This window comes from Manacus candei, unplaced genomic scaffold, assembly GCF_025592945.1.
Source record: "Manacus candei isolate 608988 ecotype Guabito, Panama unplaced genomic scaffold, ASM2559294v1 h1tg000018l, whole genome shotgun sequence".
In the NCBI taxonomy this organism is placed as follows: Eukaryota; Metazoa; Chordata; class Aves; order Passeriformes; family Pipridae; genus Manacus; species Manacus candei.
The window spans coordinates 494060-515690 of record NW_026138066.1 but is presented as its reverse complement, the minus strand read 5'-3'; the positions used below and the strand labels follow the sequence as shown (position 1 = coordinate 515690).

At 36.3% G+C, this 21631-nt stretch overlaps 1 protein-coding gene across 6 annotated transcripts in view; it reads left to right on the top strand.

Annotated features, from left to right (window-relative positions):
* Positions 1–21631, top strand: part of EEA1 (early endosome antigen 1) — a 173210-nt gene that overhangs the window by 133974 nt on the left and 17605 nt on the right. For all 6 annotated transcript variants that reach the window (XM_051784830.1, XM_051784828.1, XM_051784829.1 and 3 more), the window contains 11 exons: positions 3130–3246; positions 6649–6987; positions 11215–11364; positions 12371–12490; positions 12721–12924; positions 13514–13714; positions 14823–14936; positions 16166–16321; positions 18239–18378; positions 18937–19267; positions 20731–20832. In XM_051784830.1, the coding sequence (XP_051640790.1) occupies positions 3130–3246; positions 6649–6987; positions 11215–11364; positions 12371–12490; positions 12721–12924; positions 13514–13714; positions 14823–14936; positions 16166–16321; positions 18239–18378; positions 18937–19267; positions 20731–20832 (1974 nt within the window). The remainder of the gene's footprint in view (positions 1–3129; positions 3247–6648; positions 6988–11214; positions 11365–12370; positions 12491–12720; positions 12925–13513; positions 13715–14822; positions 14937–16165; positions 16322–18238; positions 18379–18936; positions 19268–20730; positions 20833–21631) is intronic.

The following is a 21631-nucleotide window of genomic DNA, read 5'->3' as shown; positions in this document are numbered from 1 at the left end:
CAGGAATTATACAGTTTGCACAGTATGTACAATACAGTATGTACAATATGTACAGTATTGTACTAAACATGAATCTACCATTGTTTTCAAGTTAAAATTATGTATGCCAAGCGCTTCATCAGATGTGAAAAAGGAATATCAAGTTGGCATTATGAATATAATGTAGTATGTGGTCATGTAAGTTGCTGCATAACTGTAATTTGGTTTTAACTGTGAGATCCCACAACTATGCTGCAGAATTCAAGTTTCATTTCAGAATACTGTCTTTTTAGTCTTTTTGTAGTTTTGGATATTTAGTTTTCATGTGAAGACAAAATGACAGTGACATGGGTTTAACAAAAACCTTTCATCTTAAAAGCATTTTCACAGAAGCATGAATTACTCCTGTTCCCCCAAATTAGGTATGTTTAAGTTTTGACATAAACAGCCATTTTAAAATGTAGCTATCAAGTGCAGCCTTTAACACGAAAAAAGACAAAAAGGCTTTTTCAGTCCCCTGGAAGTGTAACAGCAGATGGGGGAGAAGGCTGTGTGATGCCCCTAGCTATTATGATGTATCATATAAGAAGTCTTAGATGTATGGAAGGCTTACAAACTACATTGCAGTAGTTATGATAGTATCATATAGCTGTGTAGTATCATCAGAATGTAGGGTGAACCAGAGAAGACCAAGTTGCTGTGTGACATAGCATGGTAAGCAGTGGCAGTCTGGTTCTTCTCAGAAGTGTTATTGTCTGCTTAATTTCAGCGTATGGTGACAATAGCCTAAGACATGTTCAAAATAAATGTCGATGTGAAGTGATAGGTTAGACTTTTTAAGAAAATAAAAATTACTCGAAGTCATAGTAGTGAAAACTTTTCTACTCTTCTTAAAATGTCCGGCACACAGCTGGGGGAACACATCATGTGGGGGAGCAATTGTCTCATGGGTCGAGCACAGAGGGTAGTAGTGAATGGGGGTGACATCAGACTGGCAACCTGTCACTAGTGGGGTTCCACAGGGCTCCATCTTGTTCCCAGTGCTCTTCATCATCTTCATAAATGACTTGGATGCCAGACTGCAATGGTTACTAAGCAGGTTTGGAGGCAATACAAAACTGGGAGGAGCTATTGACTCCCTCAAAGGCAGGGAGGCCCTGCAGAGAGACCTCGACAAATTAGAGGACTGGGCAATCACCATATGAAATTCAACAAGGGGAAGTGCTGGATTCTACACCTGGGATGGGGCAACCCTGGATGTACATACAGACTGGGGAATGAGATGCTGGAAAGCAGTACCATGGAAAGGGACCTTGGGGTCCTGGTCAACAGCAAGTTGAATCTGAGTCAGCAGTGCCCTGGCAGCCAGGATGGCCAACTGTGTCCTGGGGGGCACCAGGCAAAGCATCGCCAGCTGATCGAGGGAGGGGATTGTCCCGTTCTGTTCTGCACTGGGGCGGCCTCACCTTGAATATTGTGTGCAGTTTTGGGCATTGCAATGTAAGAAAGATATTAAGCTCTTAGAGAGTGTCCAAAGGAGGTCAGTGAAGATGGTGAAGGGCCTTGAGGGGAAGCCGTATGAGGAGCGGCTGAGGCCACTTGGTCTATTCAACCTGGAGAAGAGGAGAGTGAGGGGAGACATTGCAGTCCTTGTCAGGGGAAGAGGAGGGGCAGGCACTGATTTCTTCTTGTTGGTTTCCAGCCCCCCCTCCCCTAAGCAAAGACATTAGAAACACCTGAATATTTTAAAATAAAGTTGAAGAAGTGTGTCTACTAACAGCTTTTGTGACTGCTTATTTCCATCTTTCATAAGCCATTTTATTTTTTCTGCTTTCTAATGCAGACACTTAAATTTAAGGTAAATTTTTTTGGAAAGCATTTTATTCTTGTCACAGATTTCTGTTGTATCAAGATAGTTTCAGGACATTGTTAAACAGAAGCATTCCTGATTTTTTTATTGGTTCATTAATCATACAGACACATCAACAAGACAATATCAGGAATGAATATTTATCCAGGATGTATTCCCGTGTTAAGAATGGAATGTGGGATGGACTTAATGAATTGTGAAAGAGAAATGAATCTTTATGCATATAAATTATGATTCTAGTTGGAAAGGCTGCAGTGATGTCCTTCGTAAGCTTCTGCACGTTTTCTGAATTATATTCTCTTGGTATGAAATATCCATACTCTGTTTTTTGATAACATCCTGGAATATTTATCTGACAAAGACAGATCCTAGGGTGTGTTTTAACTAACATCTCTGTTACGAAACAGCTTTGTAAATCACAGCATTACAGAAAGTCAATTAATAACTATATGTAGTCATATAATGTGTTCATATGTTCTCTTTGGTGTTCCTTTTTCTGTAAGAAGGTTGTAAATAGTATTTGTGTTGTCTTCTGTTCTGCTTTAGTTCATTCTTGAATTCCGTATTTGTGGTGAAATCTGTGGTTACAAGAACAATAGGCAGAAAAACTTATTTAAAAAGGTCACTATTATATAGTGTATTTGAAATGAATGCACTAATACACGGCATGCTTTAGGGCAGCCACACCCTAAAGTGCTTTTCTTGTTTTCTTCCATTACTATATTCAAATACTGTGCAGTCATTGATATATTCTGTTTTGTACTAGTCCTGTTTAATGGCATAGTATTGTTCCTCTGATTATGCTGACCTGCAGTGTTGATCTGTCCAGAAGTCACACACCATGTTTGCATCAAATGTCAAACTTGCTTCTAGTGCCTTTTCCAGTACATTACCCTTACCAGGGTGGCCAAGATTTTGACCTAGTAACTGCAATAACTTGGAGAAGTTTCACCTTGAGCTAGAACTGTGATAATGACAAATGGATAATCTGTTACAATTTTCATCAGTTTTGAGCTCAACCTGGCATTTCCTATTGGACTGGATCAGGTTTTTGTCTTCTGAAATGGGACATGATTCGAATGAATCTCAGCTGGGAAATTATGCTCAGTGCTACTTCTATAGCTGATGGTGCTCTGAGATTAGTTTACAGGTGACTTTTTTCTTAAGCTGTTTATTTGTATACAGGAAGCTTTTTATTTTGCTACCACACATCTTGCTTTTGTTGGATTATGCATGCAAAGCTTTGTTTTAAATGTGGATTTTTCTGTTTGTCTGTTCAGGCTACCATTAACCAGTTAAGAGCTGAACTTGCCAAAGGACCTCAAGAGGTGGCCGTGTATGTTCAGGAGCTGCAAAAACTTCAAAGTTCAGTCAAAGAGCTAGAACAGAAAAACCAGGTGAGAATGCTATTATTTCCTATGCTTGTCAGCTCACATTAAAATGGAAACACATCACACATTGTCTTGGGAAGCGCTGAAGACTAACTTTGCTTCATGATGTTGTAGAAGTTGAGAATTCCTTTTCTGTTTTGCTTAACATGAAGAATACCATAACGTGCAAGCAAGTGCTATATTTTAATGGTCTTCATATGCTACAACTGAAGTCCTTTGGGTTGTTATGATTGCAGATTTCTAATTGCTGCAGTTTATGCTTACATATCATTAAGCTGTGTTGCCATCTCACACATTAAAAGATAAAAGTAGTGCCCTGCAAAATACATTTACCTAAAAATCATAATTTGAAAGATGTTTTGAGCTCTCTTTATTGGTTTTCCAGTGTCTTAACTTTTAGGCCGTACTCATATCATGTTTTTCTGGCCATTTATCAGAGTCATAAGTGGTAGAAAATGGAAATAAACTCCAGAAACTTCTTAGCTTATAAATATTTCTTGAGAATTGTTATCAGAGCTCTTTGAGCTTGCTGCGTTTTGTATCTGCATTTGTAAGTCATGTATTCTGGGGTAATAAAGGTAAGGGAGGAAAGAAGGCAAGGACAAAGATGTATGCTGCTTTTTGTTGCATGGATGTGTAACATTATGTATGAACACATTACATACATGTATTTACCAGCAACCTTTTTGGTCTTGGAAAACAGAAAAGGACAGGGACAAACAGACTGTATTTAATGTAATCTAATATTAAAGCAATGTTTGCAAAGAATATAAGAAGATGCAATTAAAATTTGGTGAATGAAACTGCCTTTAGTAGGATGACTCTTTGTTTGGCTCACTAAATCAGGGGTGGAACTGAGCTGAGGAGAATTGTCATGCTGTAATTTTCCACAGACCAGCAACAATGAATCAAGCTTTTGGCAGAATTATTGCTATACAGTATAGAACCCTTTCCTGAGTATATTGCTATTTCATTAACAATGTGGAGTGAAACAGATTGATGCATAAGATAATCACCCTTTAAGAGAGAGTCCTCTGCTATGTCAGGTTAATGACAAACACCACTTCAGGAATAGAAAGAGAAGTGTTAGTGAGCTACTTTTCCTCTTTTCAGATTCAGTGACTCAAAGCAGTTTACAGCTATCTCTTTATGCAGTTTTTTGAAAGATGGTATCCATAAGAATGATGTGCTAGCTAAGGAATCTTGGCCCTGGAGGAGTTGTACCTAGAATCGGAAAAGGTAATATTAGCTTCCAATAACAGAAATTGCTTCTGCTTTGAACAGTTTGACATCCTTGAAGAAGCTGTCAGGGAGGAAGGAGGAGCCATTAATTCAGGATAGAATATATGTACAATAGATAGAATATAATATATTTGATATATACATCCATTTATAATCCAATTGCAATGTGGGAAGATATTTCTGTGTGTTGGCGCAGAGTTTATCAAGCTCATGTACAACCTCAAGCAAGCAAGCTTTTTCTTATATTTTCAGGAGCTATACTGAGAAGAACAGGTGACAAGTATATAAGAGCAGTTCTCTGACACCAAGAACTCCCTTTTCTTCATTTTTAAAGCACTGTAATTATGGAGCTTGGCTTGCCTTGCAGAGGCCAGTAAGGGCCTGTAGCCCGGAAGAGACCTAATGTGTAAAACCAGCATAATACCTGAAGTATATGACTTGCTGTAATTCTAAACCCATTGCATGGTTGCTTTTTTGGTTTGGTGATTTTTGGTTTTGATGTGGTTTTTTTCTTTTTGGAATGATTGTGATGCGTAATTTACAGGGAAAAATGCACAGTTTACATAGTTTCTAACCTGTTGATGTAACTATTTTGAAATCCGGTCAGTGGCCACTCTGACTACTAACATGTATTATGTGTAATTTTCTAAGGACCATTTATAAAAGAAGGGATCAGTGTGGTGTTTCCCTTGTATCTTGTGAGCTTTGAAGGCTCAGGATTCTTTGTTGAGTGCTGTAATATACTGTCATTCCCTGTTTCTTTTCTGTGGAAATCAATGCTCAGGGAAGAGAGGTGGCTTGTGTGTGCTTACCTTAACTCTAATTTACCCAGCTGTGATGAATAAGGTTCTGTGATGTGTTGGTATTTCAGGAACACTACTCACTACAGATGTTAATAATCCTGCCTGGTCATTTCTCTTTAATCAAAAAGGGAATTGCAGCTTTATTTTATGTTCTGAGTGTGAAATATATTTTAAAAGCAGTGGAAGCCTTGCCACTGTCTTCAGGAGGGTAAAGATGGATGAAATCTGTATGATTTTTTGTGCTCTATCCCTGCATTTTTAGGTATGCATATATAAAAATTGCTTACCTTGCAACAAGTCTTATTTTTCAAGAAAATTTCAAAATAAACTTCTTCAGGGCTGGAATTCAATAGCCAGACTTTTTTTCTAAGTTGTATACTTTAGAAAGTCATGATGGGTTTTTTGGTGTTTTTTTGTTTGTTTTGATTTTTTGTTTGTTTTGTTTTGGTTTTTTTGTTTGTTTGTTTGTTTGTTTGTTTTTCTTTTATGACCATAGGGCAGTAATTATATTTCTTCTTACATAGTTTGCTGGACTGATAGAGTTGTCTCTTGCAAGATGGCTTGTTTTCTAACTTTTTTAAAATAAATTCTTTTATCTTGATTGTAAAATAGAAGTGTCTGTGTATGATTTATAACAACCAATATCATTACAATTTCTTGAAATATGTAAGGAACAAAACTGTTTCACTTACTTAAATATTTTACACTTTTTTTTTTTCTGGCAAAACAGAGTTTGTGCCTGTATACTGTGCAGAAGTGTGCTTTTAAGATGCCCAGCATAGCTAGAATTGCAGCACTAACTGTTTTATCTTTGGAACAGTGTTATTCCAAAGCTGGAGAACTGTTCAAAGTATTGATACATAAGACTGACCTCAGCGTTTGCATTTTTTTCAGGCTGACATGCTAGAATTGTTCTTTATTTTTCTATATTTTAATTGAAGGAGAACTGGAGAATATAGTAGTCACTGAAACTTCAAGAAGAACACCAGCCTTTAAAAATGTTGTGTGTACTATTTCAGCTTTTACCCAAGAAAATCCAGTTGTAATAACCTTAATTTGAACATTCAGGGAAAGCAAATTAGTCTTCAGGATACAGAAATAGTTTGAGTGGTGTTCTCAGTTAGAGGAAGTGAATTTACGTGAGAGTATGAAAAACACTATTTCCAGTTGAAACTGTGTGCTGTGTGGTCTCCAGAAATAACTTGTGTAATACAATATAGAGGTCAATATTTTATTTAATAATGTTTTTGCGCAAGTTCTTCACTGTTCAGCATCAATACTTAAAAAGAAATTTGAACAGTGCATTGAATAGCTGCAAGCAGAATTGTACTTGAATTGCTGTGTAACTCTCTTCTCTTCATAGAGTCTGACTGAGAAGCTGCTGAAGAAAGAACAGGACTACACCCAGTTAGAAGAAAAACACAATGAAGTATCTGTGAGTAAGAAGAACGTGCAGGCAAGTTTTCACCAGAAGGACCTTGACTGCCAACAGCTTCAGGCAAAGCTGTCTGCATCTGAAGCCTCGGTACAGAGATTACAGGCAGAGCTAGGTGAGAAGGGAGAAGCAAGCCAAAAACTTAAAGAAGAGTTGTCCGAAGTAGAGACAAAGTACCAACATCTCAAGGCAGAATGTAAACAGCTCCAGCAGCAGAGGGAGGAAAAAGAGCAACATGGCCTGCAACTCCAAAGTGAGCTCAGTCAGGTAATGTTCCCTAAGCCTCCTAGACCATCCTATTCAAATGATTCCTTAAGCCATCCCATCAGGGTTTTTTTAAACTACATACATTTTTCTTAAGCACACGCATTTGCATTTCCTTATTTTAAGGAGAGTAATTAACCACTACTTGTATTTGAATAAATATAAAGCTAGCTGGTATTTTAATAAATATAAAATGTTCTTTCTAACATTACAGAAAATGAAATACAACTGCCTCTTCCCTTTAGAGAAGTAAAGAAAAGAACAGGCAAAAAGAAGAGGCTGTAATAAGAGTGCAGAAATTCTTTGGTATTTGTTTGATATTGTGTCTGAATCTTTTTAGGAGGTCCAGATTCTTCTCAGGAGGAAAATGAGAGGATAGTTGTAGCCCCTGTGTCATAGTCAAACTCAGGAAGATCCACAGTTATAATCACCTTTCAGCACTTTTTTGTCTGGGAAGGCTAATGTCATCTGTAGTATAATTCCCCTGAAAGGGAAATATCTTACTAATTCTGTTCTATCTGGAACTCTTAAAACTATATGATTTTGATTTTAAAAATTTTAAGGTTGAATGAGCATAAACTTTGTAACTTATTTCTCATGTTTTGATTTGACTTTTTTTTTTTACATTAATGGAAGAAGGCTTTAGCTCTTCTGAGACAGGGTTTTTTGTTCACTCTTCTTGTCTTAGAGTGTTAAATGAACTCTTCTTTCATACTACAGCTTTTCCACTCGTCTTTTTTGGTTGATGCATTCCCTGAAATAGATGAAGTATTGTCAAATGAGAGGGAGGGCAACCCAGGATACTGAGTTTGCATGACAGATATGGTAACAGACAAATTCTAAGAAGGCAGCAAGGTTAGTTATTCTGGTTGAGAAGGGTAACTGAAGCAATAATGAATTAAGGTTATGAGAAAATAAAATTTGGGTACAGTAACAGTTTCATTTCTAGTAGTAATTTACTACTCTATAGGAAGTTTGAGAAAAGTGAGTCTTTTTTACTAGACTGATTGGAACTGAACAGTGCTTGATTTGCTTTAAGATTGAGTAGTGAATATAGTGTGAAAAGCTAGGGTAATGTGAAGTCTTGATAATGCTTCCTTAGTGTGTCTCCACAAACAACTTCTCTTTATGTTGCTGATAGCTGTGAGAACACTCAGAGCATACATCCCCACAAGCAGAACCTGTTGTTCTGCTGGGTCCAATGACTTATAGAAGCAACACTTTGATATATCATTGAGCATAGAGAAACTTGAGGCCAATTGAATTCTGTTTAATCTAGTTTATCTTTTTTGGGGAGTAATGTGTTAGACTGGGGAAATCCTGTCCAGTCCTAAGATGGAAGAAGTAATATCATTTTTGTTAGTATGACGTACTTCATTTTAATCTCCCTAAAGCTTATTTATTTTAAAGAGAATATTACTATTTTTCAACCCTTTATCAAGTTGAAATATATTAAGTTGCAAGCTCTGTGTGTATAGTTTATCTTGGAAGAACTGTGACTTAGCAAAACTTTGTTTATGTATATATTACATCCCCAGAGTGACTATCCTTCTCCCATCAGTCTTCTGTCAGGGCAAGGGGAGATAATCATATTAGTTATCTGTTAGGAATCTGCACTTGGTAAAACTGGCTCAGTCTGCCTAAGCAGCATGTATGACACTTAAGAAACATAGCCAAGAAGTTGAGCTGAAATCTGGCTTCAACCTGAGAGGGCGTTTTCAGGAAGAATTTTTGGGGTGGCAAAATCAAGGAGGAGGAAGGTGAGTAAAACATTGCTGAATGAATTGCTATGGAAGGATATGGAGACATGACACATCCTCTGGTTATACCATTGGGAAGGAAGACAGTCTTAAGCAAGAACAAGCTGCTGGACCTCAGGATGTGTTTTAGAATTATATAGTGAAAGAACAGTGGAGGACAAAAAGCCCTTTGTACGTGGTATAAAATAAAAGCCAAGCAGAAACATCTTTTCCTCTCTCTTCCTCCAAAGAAGAGTTCAATTACTATTGTAATGAAAAGACTAAATTTCTCATATTTGTTCACTTAGTACTTCAGCGGAATTATCTTTTTATGCATGTAGTCCAATAGCTTACATTGACACAGTGAATTCTGCTTATGAAGGTATATGTATAGTTGTTTAGTCAAACCACATTTTCAGAGAATCCTTGTCGTCTTCTCAAAATTCGTTTGCACAGGTGCATGTCTGGTTAAGTTTGTATATTTTAGAATCTGGGTGACATGGAGGAAGTGATCTTCACAATGGAAGGAAACTGCAGTGATAGTGTTGATTCCAGCACAATAGGAAGAGGGTAACACAAGAAAGTATGGACTCCTTCAGTCTTGAAGAAATGCTAATTGTTATTAAATACTGTTGTTGAGAAAATTTGAATCTAATTGATTGTATCTTTAAGTATTTTGTTCATGATTTTTTGCATTCTGTAGCATAGGTTAATCCTGGATTTTATGATTCTGTTTACTTAATCTTAAAGTTCTTAAAAAGTACTTAACCATGACTATACTAAAAGTAACTTGTGTAAAATATTGTTTACTGATTTCCCCCTTTCCAAGTATTTTCTCCTGGTATTAACATAACCATGAATAGTTACAATAGTTATTGTGTTGCACCCTTTCTTAAATAGATTTTTTTTACCTCCAGCTCTTGTTTGTATTTTTAGTGAGGAGGAAGTATTTATAATTTAGTGATTCCTGCAAAAAAAGACAAATGTTCTTGATTACTGGAGGAGAGATTATGATCCCTTTTCTTACCCTGTCCTCCTTCTTCTCCTACATCTTTCTTTACTGTGCAGCCATAGTTAACAATCAGCATCTTGCCCACATGTCAAACAGCTTTTCACTCACAATTTTTGTGGTTGTGGGCAGATAAATAATTTAGCTTAATTTTCTAAGAAAATAAGTCATGGACACATTTATTTCCCTGTCTCCATACCCTTTAACTTTTGCATTATTTGACAACTTGAGCCAAATTTTGACAGATGACACAAAGGACTTCAGCATTAGGTCCTTCAGTGTTAAATTCTTGTGGAAATGGGCAGCAGGAGAGAGGCTTATGTTCATGCTTCACCCCCCTTAATGCGTGGGTGGAAGATACAATGGTACCACAACCACTGTTCCTTTTTCTGCTCCTTTAGGCAGTCAGCTGGTCAGAAAGTGGTTGCTTGCAGTGATCAGTAAAATTGGGCTGCCTTTTGCTTTGATATTACTAGAGATTTGAGGAAAGCATGAGGAAGATGTAGGGATATTGAAAGGAGGACCTGGAGAAGGTGAACGGTTTGAGGGGCTTAGACCTAAATTCATAGGGGAAGCAAGCTTCGTTCATACTGATACCTGTGGAAAGTTCTTGCTGTGCTGCAAGGTCTGATCCATTCTCTGGTTTTGAACTGAGTTAAAAGGTCATTTGTGTGTCCATGAATGTGTTCGTGTAGAAATAGGCAGGAGGTAAATGAGGACCTATAGTGGCAGTTTCAAGTAGAATAAGCTGATTTTATGAAGAGAGCTTTTTAGAACAGTGAACTGTAAAAGGTCATCCTTGCACTTTGAAGATGGTGCAGTACTGGTTTTTGATGACTGAAAAAAATCACAAGACAGGTTTATGTGCAGCTGGAAGAGCACATACCTCTACTTTTTGCTGCTGGAATTTACTGTACTGTAAACCATCAGTTACTATATACCCTACACTGAGGGTTTGTGTATCTCTTCTCTGCAGAGAATGAATGCCATTGATGTAGCCAGGTCAAGCTAAAAATTAGACTCTTACTCTTCTAACAGAACAGTATATTGTGGGAGGCAGTGGAGCAAGTAAATGCATGGTGCTTCAGCCACTGAATCTACAAGAGTGAGTGTGTGAGCTGGATAAACTGAGATGGTTCTAAGCATCACTATTTTACGTGATATTCCTTATGCCTTTGAAGGATGACCCTCTTTGTGTTTCTGTTAAATCTCTGTAACTCCTTTTGAAGGGCTTCTGTAGATAAATGAGGATGTTTCTGGGTCCTTCCAACCCGCTTCTCTTAGTATTTGTTCATGCTTGTGCAGCTGATGCTGTTTCTTAACATTTGTGTATCTGAGGTGTATGAAGTTCATACATGACTTCAGGAGCTCTTGTTTTACTCTGGGTTGTGAAAACTTTGGTAAAAATTGCACAAAATGAGTCTAAAATACATCAGTGTTGTCTAAAGAATGATTGGAAAAGTGAATGACTCTTTTTTGCAGTTGCACAGTAAACTTCTGGAAACAGAGCGCCAGTTAGGGGAAGCGCATGGGCGGCTCAAGGAGCAGAGGCAGCTGTCCAGTGAGAAAATGATGGACAAAGAGCAGCAGGTGGCTGATCTACAATTAAAACTTTCTCGTGCTGAAGAGCAGGTAGGGGTTTTTATGCAGATTCTGTAGTTTGTTCTGGTTCCGGTAGTATGTCTGTACACACAGTTGTGGTGATGTTGCAGTTTATAAAATTTGTCCTTGTGGGAATTTCATTTGACTAAATCTGTCAAAGTCTTGTGGTAAAATTATCAAAATATGTTTAAATGCCGCTTGTCTTTACAGATTTTTGTAAGGCTAAATGCTCATCAGATGCATTTGTGTTCGTGGTGCTTAACAAAAGAACAAAAGTTGTGCACTTTGCACTCCTGAGCTTTGTCTACGGATGTTGTGAAAAAAATACTTAGGTGCACCTAAGCCCCTATGGGTAGCACTGTGTGTACATATTTTTGTGTGATAAAGCCCCACATGAAAAAAACTGAACATGGCACTGCAGGTCATTGATAGTTAATAATCTGTGTGGAGTGGATGGGCAGAAAATACTTGTTTTATTAATTTTTATTTGTTTTAATGAGTATCTTGTATATGTTGCTGATTTTCTGCTGGCTGTATGGGGATTGACCAAATATCTGAATGGTATGTTTTCAAAGCTTCATAGCTTTTTTGTTGCTAATTTGCAAAGCCTTGACTAGTGTAGAAGTGGAGAGACTGCTAAACTGAAGTTGCTACTAAAACTGTCAATAATAGTAATAATAATGTTGTTTTACAGGTATCTATATTATCAGTCATGTTACGTCTTAACAACTATTGGAAAAAACATACTAAAAATTTCTTATGTTTTAGATTTTATGGGAGCTAAATTACATCTGATAGTTGTTTTATAGTTCTCACTTGTGATACAGAATCTCACCTATTAATAGTAATGAGCACTTTGATTAGATTTTGATTAACTAGCATTACAGATTACTTTTATACAAATTTTCAAATATCCATGTTTACACTAAAATCTTCTAGAATTAGAATGAACATTGAGTAATACTGGCATACTGAATGGTGCTTTTTCCACTCATTAGTCTGGTTTGTTTGGTATTTGGTTTTGGTTTTTTTTCAGCTGAAGGAAAAAGCAGCAAATTCCACAGAATTGCAACATCAATTAGATAAGGCAAAACAACAGCACCAGGAACAGCAGACGCTTCAGCAAAATACAACAGCAAAACTACGAGAAGCCCAGGTAACATAATTATGTATCCTCATGTGAAAGTGTATTTCAGGATTTCATTATTCTAAATACTTTTTCTCTGTAAAAGTGATTTGCATGAATTGTGCTAGTTTCAATAATTTAACTTATAAATTTAGAACAGAACATAGAGAAAGTGTTTAATAAATTTAACCAACATTTTATGCATTAGAGCTAACTTTTAAGATCCTTATAATTAAGGAGGTTATTATGTGATTTTCTAGAATGATCTGGAGCAAGTACTACGACAAATTGGAGATAAGGACCAAAAAATTCAAAATCTTGAGGCTTTGCTTCAAAAAAGCAAGGAAAACATCTCTTTGCTAGAAAAGGAAAGAGAGGACTTATATGCAAAAATTCAAGCTGGTGAAGGAGAAACTGCAGTTCTTAACCAGCTACAAGAGAAAAACCATGCATTACAAATACAGGTAAGAACTTCAAGATCTGTTTCTTTTCTTTAATTTTCATTACTGAGTCTTGTTTCCTTTTTTTTCCTATGTCATCGGATATGACACTAATCTTTTCTATACTGTTCTGTTTCTTTAATACTTACTTTAAAGATCTTACTGTAAATTTCACAGGACTTGTGTTTTGGTGACTTCCTTGCTATCAACATAGGGAAAGGAATTCCTAGATGTTTACTGTGTACATATGCTAGTAATATGCTATGCATATACAAAAGTTGTTGCATATATATATATATACATATACGTTTGTTTCACTTATTTTAAAAAGAGGTTTAATTCCTGTGTTCAACACCAAAATTCAGTTTAGCCTGCATCTATTGTCTCCTTAGTATCTTGTTTTTGTTGCAGTAAGGCCAAATTGACAATTCCCTTTTGCTTCTAATTTCAGCTGGTAACCTATTTAAACTCTAATATAGCTTTACTGTAATAGTTCAGGAAAAGAAATGTGATAGCACTGAGTCTCCAGAGCCATAATATGACACACTAAAATTAATTTTTTTACTTCTTTGGACATACCGTTCCAGCCTTCTCACATTTTTTTTCACTGCAGGTAACTCAACTGACAGAGAAGCTGAAGAATCAATCGGAAAGTCATAAACAAGCCCAAGAGAATTTGCATGAACAAGTGCAGGAACAAAAGGCACACCTAAGAGCTGCTCAAGATCGTGTGCTTTCCCTGGAAACAAACATCAGTGAACTAACCAGTCAGCTAAATGAAAGTAGAGAGAAAGTGTCACAACTTGATGTGCAGGTAATGGAACTCTCTATTTTCTGGTGATGTAAAATCCTGGTTGTGATATCTGTATTCTCTCCAGAGAATGTACAAAGCCATTTGGGAAAAATTGCATTTTTCTACTAAGAGATAAATGAAGTAGAATAAGGTAGATAAAATTGAAGGAAAATGAAAGTGGAATCATAAAATTTCATAATTACGTTGAAAAATCTTTCCTCAAGCATCACTTGTATTTGTAATGTTTGGCTGTTCAAAACCTGCTCTTACCAGTCCTGGATTCTGAGTACCAAAGTGAAAAATCTGTCAAGTCACTGAGAGCTTGGGGTTGCCTAAAATTTCCTGTGCTGATGTCTTTTGTCAAAAACAAAACAAAAATGGTGGGCCACCTTGTTGCCAATTTAATTTACTAAATAAGGAAACTCCCTGTTATGGACTCAACATCGACTCTTCTACTACTAAATGCTTTTTAAGCTACAAGCTGCTAATTATGTTCAGCTATTTAAAGGATAAATAAGATTTGATCAGAAGTTCTTGCATCAGTACACCTGGAGCAGCTACTGTTGTTGTTGGATTGATACACTACAGTGTTACTCAGTTTCTAAACAGACCTAGAAACTTCTGATGAAGCTTTGTGTTGTTTTGATGGGCTTCAGTACACTATCTGAATTGTTTTTTCATTACATTCACATTAGAACTAGAACTGAATTATCTGTGGACCATTGCAACCTTTTTTAAGGCAATGTGAGCTTTCTTAACAGTCTTCAGAGATGTAGCATTTATATTAGGTTATCAAGGTATGCATGGGTGTGAATACAGTACGTAAATCACATTGTTCCTTGTTAGTGGTAAAAATATTTTCCTACAATTGTACAGAAGTGGAACTGCTGTGTTTTGTTTTGTTCTTTTTTTTCTTTGTCTGTTTTTTTTGGCTCAAAGTAAGAACTCACTGTGACTTAAAATCCTGATACTTATCGAAATTTCTAAAATCTTTCTTCCTTTTTTTAACACTTAACACTTAACACATGAAAACTGCTGATTTTATTATTAAACTTACTGATGACTGTAAAAAAATTACAATGAGCTATGGTAAAAAAGGTGTTTTAGTGAAATACAATTTGTCTTTCAGGTAAAAGCAAAGACTGAATTGCTACTTTCAGCAGAAGCATCAAAAGCTGCTCAAAGAGCGGATCTCCAGAACCATCTGGACACAGCTCAGCATGCACTGCAAGATAAGCAACAGGTTATAAGCAACATATAAAGTTTCTATTTTACCTAAAAAACTGCTTAAAAACTTAAGAATAGTCTGTTTATAAACTAAATAAACATGTGAATATGCATTTGGACATGTTAATATGCATTTGGAAATGATCATTTAGGATATTTTAACCACATGCTATACATTCAGTTCTTTTTGCTGTAATCCAGACCAGATATATTTTGCAGTGCAAAGAATTTACTTGGGAGTCCACTCCTTGATATAGGATTAGGGTTCAAAACTTAAGCTGTCCATAATTATTATTGAGGTATTATTCAATTCTCATGTGTATGATATGAAGATTGTAGAATGCACTGAATACAACTGAAAACTCTTAACTCTTGCTGCTGACTCAGATAAATTCCCAATCAGATGCAGGTATTCAGAAAGAATTATCTGTCTGCCAACTGACACAAAAGCTCAAAAGGCTGTTGTTAAAATTACGTGTTTTCATGTGTGGTAATCCTAGTGAAGTATTCCACCAGCTGTTAAATCAAATATTTGCATTGTTAGAATCAGTGTTGCTGTGATCTTCATGGAAATATGAGCAGATGCTAATATAGCATCATTTTTTAGCATGGCAATGTAATTAATTGCTGTAAACAGAAGACAATCTTTTGCAGCCATTAAATAATTAATTAATAACTAAATACATCAGCTTGGTTGGAGAGCATGTAGCCGTCATCATAGTGGTTACTAGGTGAATGTATCCATGTCTCTTGCAGAAATTATTTGTTTTGTGTTGAACAAAATGTTTTGAAATCATCTCTGGTATGTGGAGAACTGACCATTTCCATGTTATTGGCTTTCCTCTTCTGTGGTGCTTGATTTCATGACAAACAAAGACAGCAAAAATTTTATCTAAGGTTTTGTAATGTCATTTTCTAGTTACTGTTGTACTAATTTTAGGACCTAGTGCCTTTATTACCTACAGTTCCTCTTCCATTTACAATTAGAAACACATTTATTAACATTTAGCCCACAGCCTGTAAAGTTTGAGAGGAATATTGAAGCTTTAAAAGAATTTTTTTCAGTGTAACGAAGGGAATTTGTGCATGTGTTTGTTTCCTCTCTCAGTTTCCTGCCCCTCAGAATAAAAAAGATTATTTTCCTTTTTAATTTGAACACACTGGATCATTTAGAGCATATATGATGTTAGTAATTTTCTGAAGTTATTTCAAAACTTACAACCCTTGTATTTTTATTTTACTCAGGAGTTAAATAAGGTCAGCGTTCAGTTGGATCAAGTTACAGCTAAGCTGAATGACAAGCAGGAATACTGTACTCAGCTGGAAGCCAGTCTTAAAGAGTACAAAGAAAAATGCCTTTATTTAGAACAGAAAACTGAAGAGCTAGAGGGACAGCTTAAGGTTTGTATTGAACACAGTATCTGAGCTTAGAGAAACTGATCTCTGCTGTTTGGTAGCATATGACAAAAACTGTGCTCAAATTATGGGGAAGGATTATATCAATATTATATCAAAATTTTAGGTTTTCTTTCCCACTAATGTTTCCTGATTCACCATTTAATCCTGTTCTACTCTTCTTCCATGCTAGTATATCACACTAAGAAGATAGACCTAGGACATTGCCACTATACTGTCATTTCCCTCTATGTGTGTGCTTCTATCAACCCCTGTGCTACCTGGAAATTTTTATGTGAGGGAACATGAATATGTCCCAGAATTAGAGTCTTCAAGTTCAAACTAACACACTTCACAAGTGGTAGCAGGGAATATGTGTCACACTGCTTAGCCCAACCTAACACCACCTATCTGGTTTAATTTATCTCTAAAGCCTTTCATTATCTTCTACAGAGGCTCTTTAGCAAGATTTATTTATCACTATTTTATCTCTAACTTGATCTGGAGTTTTGCACTCTAGCTCTGAAATCAGTTTTTCTTTTGCAGAACCGTTTGGTGTTTTGATATACTAGTATTTTCAGTTAAGGATATGGATTAGTCCTAATGCTTGAGAGCTTTAAAATTTGGGATTTGACCTTTGTTCAATATTTGTTAAAAATTCTTGGTAGTCAAAATTCACAACACATAAAAGCATATGATACAGGGATCTTGGGAGCATCGCAGAACTGGTTTTTCAGTGTTGTCTGTTCTGAGGGAGATTAGTAGTCTTTATGCTCAAGACTGAGTTGTGTGTTTTTCCTAGCTTATGAACTCTGTAGAAGAGAATGAAGATTGTTTTCCCCCTAGGAAATTTCAAATCCAATGCTATTAAAAAATAAAGCTGTCATGCATTTCATTATCAGGAAAATTATTTTGTGCATCTATTTCTCTCTTTGAACACTGGGATTTTTTTCTGCCTACTTTCATTTGTGTTTTTATTTTTCATTCTTTTGCTAAAGTTTCACAAGTAGCCAAGAGACACAAATGCTTGGGAGGAATACAGAGCTTGCTTGCATATGATTTTATTAGGTTTCTGGTAGCTGAAGTGTGAAACTGAGCAGGGTTTTTGATGCTGTCAACAGGAATGCATTCTATGTAAATTCTTGGCATCATCACCATTCTTTGAGATTATTCCAGTTGAATGTGTGGCATTTAAAAAAGTAGGAAAGAAATAGAAAGCAAAAAGCCCTCAGGAATTTTCTTGGAGAAACTTGACCATTTTGTTTTATGGCCACTGTGTTCAAACAGAAGTCCCTGTAAAACAGCCAGTGTGTTGAAGAGTCTAAGCAGTGCCCATTTGATGAAGGCTCCTCTGTTCTTTATACTCCACATGAGTGAACAAGAACTTTTGGGAAAAATAACACAAGAAAAACCTCTTCTAGGTGAGCATAGGGTTTCTTCACAGCTGTAGTCTGTGTCTTTGCTTTTTCTATGAAGAACAGCAGAGTTATGATATGTAAATCAACAGTCATTTGAAACTGCTGAAAGTACTCAGTAGTGGCTGAAAACATGGCCCCAAAGTTGAGCACTGGGTATGACCTTTTTTTGTATAGGTGTTTTGGATAGCCTCCTTAAAGATTACAGCTTTTTATCTATTACTTTGCAGTAAAATGCTTCTTTGACCTTTAATTTAAACATGGTTTCAGAAACCAGTTACCAAAACAGTTCTGGAGGAGCAAGAGATTTGCAAGAACTAAATAACAAAAGATAAATAGCAAAGTGATGAAACAGGTAGATGATATGTGAGAATTGTGACTGCTTTCTACAGTAAAGACTTTCTACAGTAAATGCTGCTCATAGAATAGATGGCTTCCGCATTTAATTGCTATTCTTGTTTTGTTGGTTGTGCTCTGATGACTCCAACTTTTGATTTTTTTTTCTCAGAAACTTGAAGCTGACATTCTTGATGCTAAAGCAAGTAAAGAACAAGCTCTTCAGGAGTTACAGCAACAGCGACAGCAATCTACAGAATTAGACCTCCGAGCAGCAGAACTGAGTAAACAACTTGAATCAGCAAGAGAAGCGTATGCATTTCCTTGTTCTAGTCCTTTTCAAAGTCAGACATAAAACTGGAGTGGTTTGGACTTGAGTGAAAATTTTCTACTTCTCTCCTGTGATTTCATAAAGTCATAGATAAGTGCTGTTCTGCTACAAGAACTGAGTTTTACCCCACCTGTTTTTTTCACTCCGTCTGCCCTATTACCTCTATGATTCACTACAGTTCTTCCGTTTATTCACCGTGCTTGTGGTCAGCTAAATATCTGAACCGTTTCATGTAGTGAGGTCCATCTTTAAATATCCGTAGCTCTGTAACATTTTTCAAGTAGAAAGTTACAATTTCTGCATAAGCAGCAAAGGGGTCGTTTCCGTTCTTTATAGTTGAGGAAGAGAGATATATCTGAAAGCTAGTTTTTAGAGTTGCTGTCATGTCTTCACTGGAGAGACATAATGCCCATGGATGAAAAAGATATGCTTTGAAGTAATTGTACAGTTTATATATTAAGAAATAGAGATATTTAATGATACAAAAAAAAAGTGAAGAAGAAATTTTAAAAATATGTTTTTTCTCTTTCTATTTACAGGATGTCTAATGCTAAATTGGATTTGCAGAAGCAATCTGAGGCCCTTGACCAAGCAAACCAGCAAATTTCAAAGCAGGAGGAGGAGAAGGCCAGTCTGAAACAAAACCTTGAGAAATCAAATCAAGATACAAGTAAACAACTTAAGGAGTTAGACTGTAAACTGCAAGCGGCCACATCAGAGCTGCAACAAGTGAAATTAGAGAAGGATACTCTGTTAAAGGATCTTACAGATACCAAAGATAAGCTCTCCAAAAGTTCTGAATCCTTCAAAAAAAGAAAGGAGGATTTAGAAAAAGAAATTAAAAAAGGAAAAGTAGCTATGGCAGAAATGGTTAGTAGATTCTTTAATTAGACGTTAAGTTTGGTGTATTTACAGTCTGATAAAATGATTTTGCTTGCTATCTGAGAACAGTGTAGATATGATGACAATGCATGGAAATTAACTACTGTAAGAAAAAAAAATTATGATTTTTGGTAGTTCATATGCATTTCCTACCTTACATTTTTGTCTGGATGTTTACTGTAGTAAACATCAGTCATAGCACATGACAGGATCCTTTCTTCCTACTACATGCCTTTAAGATAGTGAAGAAACTAAATGGAGGCGAGTGGTGAAACAATTTGACAGGAAATGTCCTCCTTGAAAAAAATATATCAGCCGTATTATAACAATACAAAGTTACAGAACCTTTGCTAAAATACCATTGTATTGAAGATGATGGTATTTTTCTGAGGCCATCTGAGTCTCCTTTTTGAAGTATTTGTATATAGAACTTCCTGTGCACTTGTCTGGACATGCTGGAAAGCTGCATACTGCAGGCAGAGAGAGAGTAACATCATCTGAATGCCTAGATTAAGGTATTTTCAAAGTACTAGAACTGTTTGAGTTTCAGAAAGATCTCACAAGTGGTGGTACAACAAGTGCTTGACCACTAGGGCAACCTGTTATGATAAAGAAAGTGAACTCTCACTAGCTTTAAAATATACCTCTTTTGCCTTGTTGGTAATATGAATGGGCACTACATGAATACATGTTTTATAGATGCAGTTGTTCCAACACCCTTGCCTCAGACACGGTAGGGCTGTCTTTCTCATACCCTTCTCATCTTAAATGTCACCATTCCCCAGAACCCATTCAGAGCTGCTTTTATTCTTGTCTAAAAAAAATCTGCTCCTAGTTAAAAATAAAATTTTTTCTGTTACTCATTCACCTTTTAAAGATAAGTTCCTTTATTTGCTTTTCTTAGTTACTGCTGTTTAAATATTTGTTTCTCCTAAAAACTCAAAGGATTTTCTCCCCAGTTGAGACTTGAAGTTAGGAGTCCAGATTCTGCTTCATATTCTGTAGTCCCTTAAAGGCTTGCCACTCTTTTTTATGTGTAGTATTCAGGCTTAACATGTAGTTGTATTTGCATGCAAGTCCTGCAAATGTACTCTCTTGTGAGTTTTAGAACATGAAGGAATTTTGGATCCTGAGGAGAGTGATGAGCCTACTACTTTCCATAAGAAGGAGAAGGGCTGCCAACCACAGCTTCAAACAGGGAGACTATCTCTAATCAGAAAAACTCTTTGGCACATGGCTGGTTTTGTTAGTATAGGGGATGAGCTGTGTTCAGCTTAGATTTGCCACTTAAAGTTTTGAGAAGTTTTGAACTGAAAGTATGTCTGCAGCTGAGAAGGATTTTCCACTGAAAATGAAAACATTATTTTTCAAGGCTTTGTAGATCCTGCAAAAATACTTGGTACTTGGTCTTAGAAGCTAACAGGAATATTTCCTTGTCTTATATTTTTTAGGAAAAATCTTGCCAAGAATTAAAACACCAGCTCCAGATACAAACAGAGTCTGTAGCTAAAGAGAGGAATGAATTGAAAAACTCACTGGAAAAAAAGGAGGGGGTAAGCTGTCCACTTAGTTTCAAAAATCTACAAACCAATATAATAAATGTTTAAAAGATGCATTTTCAGTTTCACATGGTGGGACTGATGAGAACTAAAGAGGCTTCAGTTCTCAGACTGTAACCTACCTGGGGAGTTGAAATAAGGTGATAGTAAAAATTTCGTAGATGGTAATATAAAGCTTTAAAATACAGGTTGTAGTCTTAGTTTTCTGTGCCCCACATACCGTAGCGGGGGATTTTAACTCTTTATGTTTTTTCATTAGTGAAACAATTACTTGATATTACCATGTCACCATTTTTTGGTTTTAGTTCCATACAATAAAAGTTTTTATCTCATATCCTTAGATCTGTTTTATTCTCAGGCTTATTCAGTATGTTCTCTGTGTGGTTGACAGGACATTTTTAGGTATCCTTCAAGAATTGAATTACTTTTTCAAACTTGTGTAAGTCACTTACTCGTGACTACATAAGAACCAAATGTACTTCTTTTTTGAAGATGAGCATTCAGACTGCAAAATCATGTAGTCCAGCTGGCAGCCTGAAGGACAAGTCTGCTTTCATGGATATCTTTACCCAAGCTGTCATCTGTTCCCTAAAGAAATAAGAAAAGATATGATCAGTGGACATAGTTTGGTGGACTGTGATGGACTCTCACTGTCTGAAAGAGGGTTTAGGTGTGTGCTGGTGTGATGGTAATTGCTCTGTGACTACTGCTCCTATTCCCCTGGCTCATCTCTGGTTCAAGAGAAGCACCATGGTGCTCTGTGTAAAGTGCAGGAGGATGACATTGGTATATG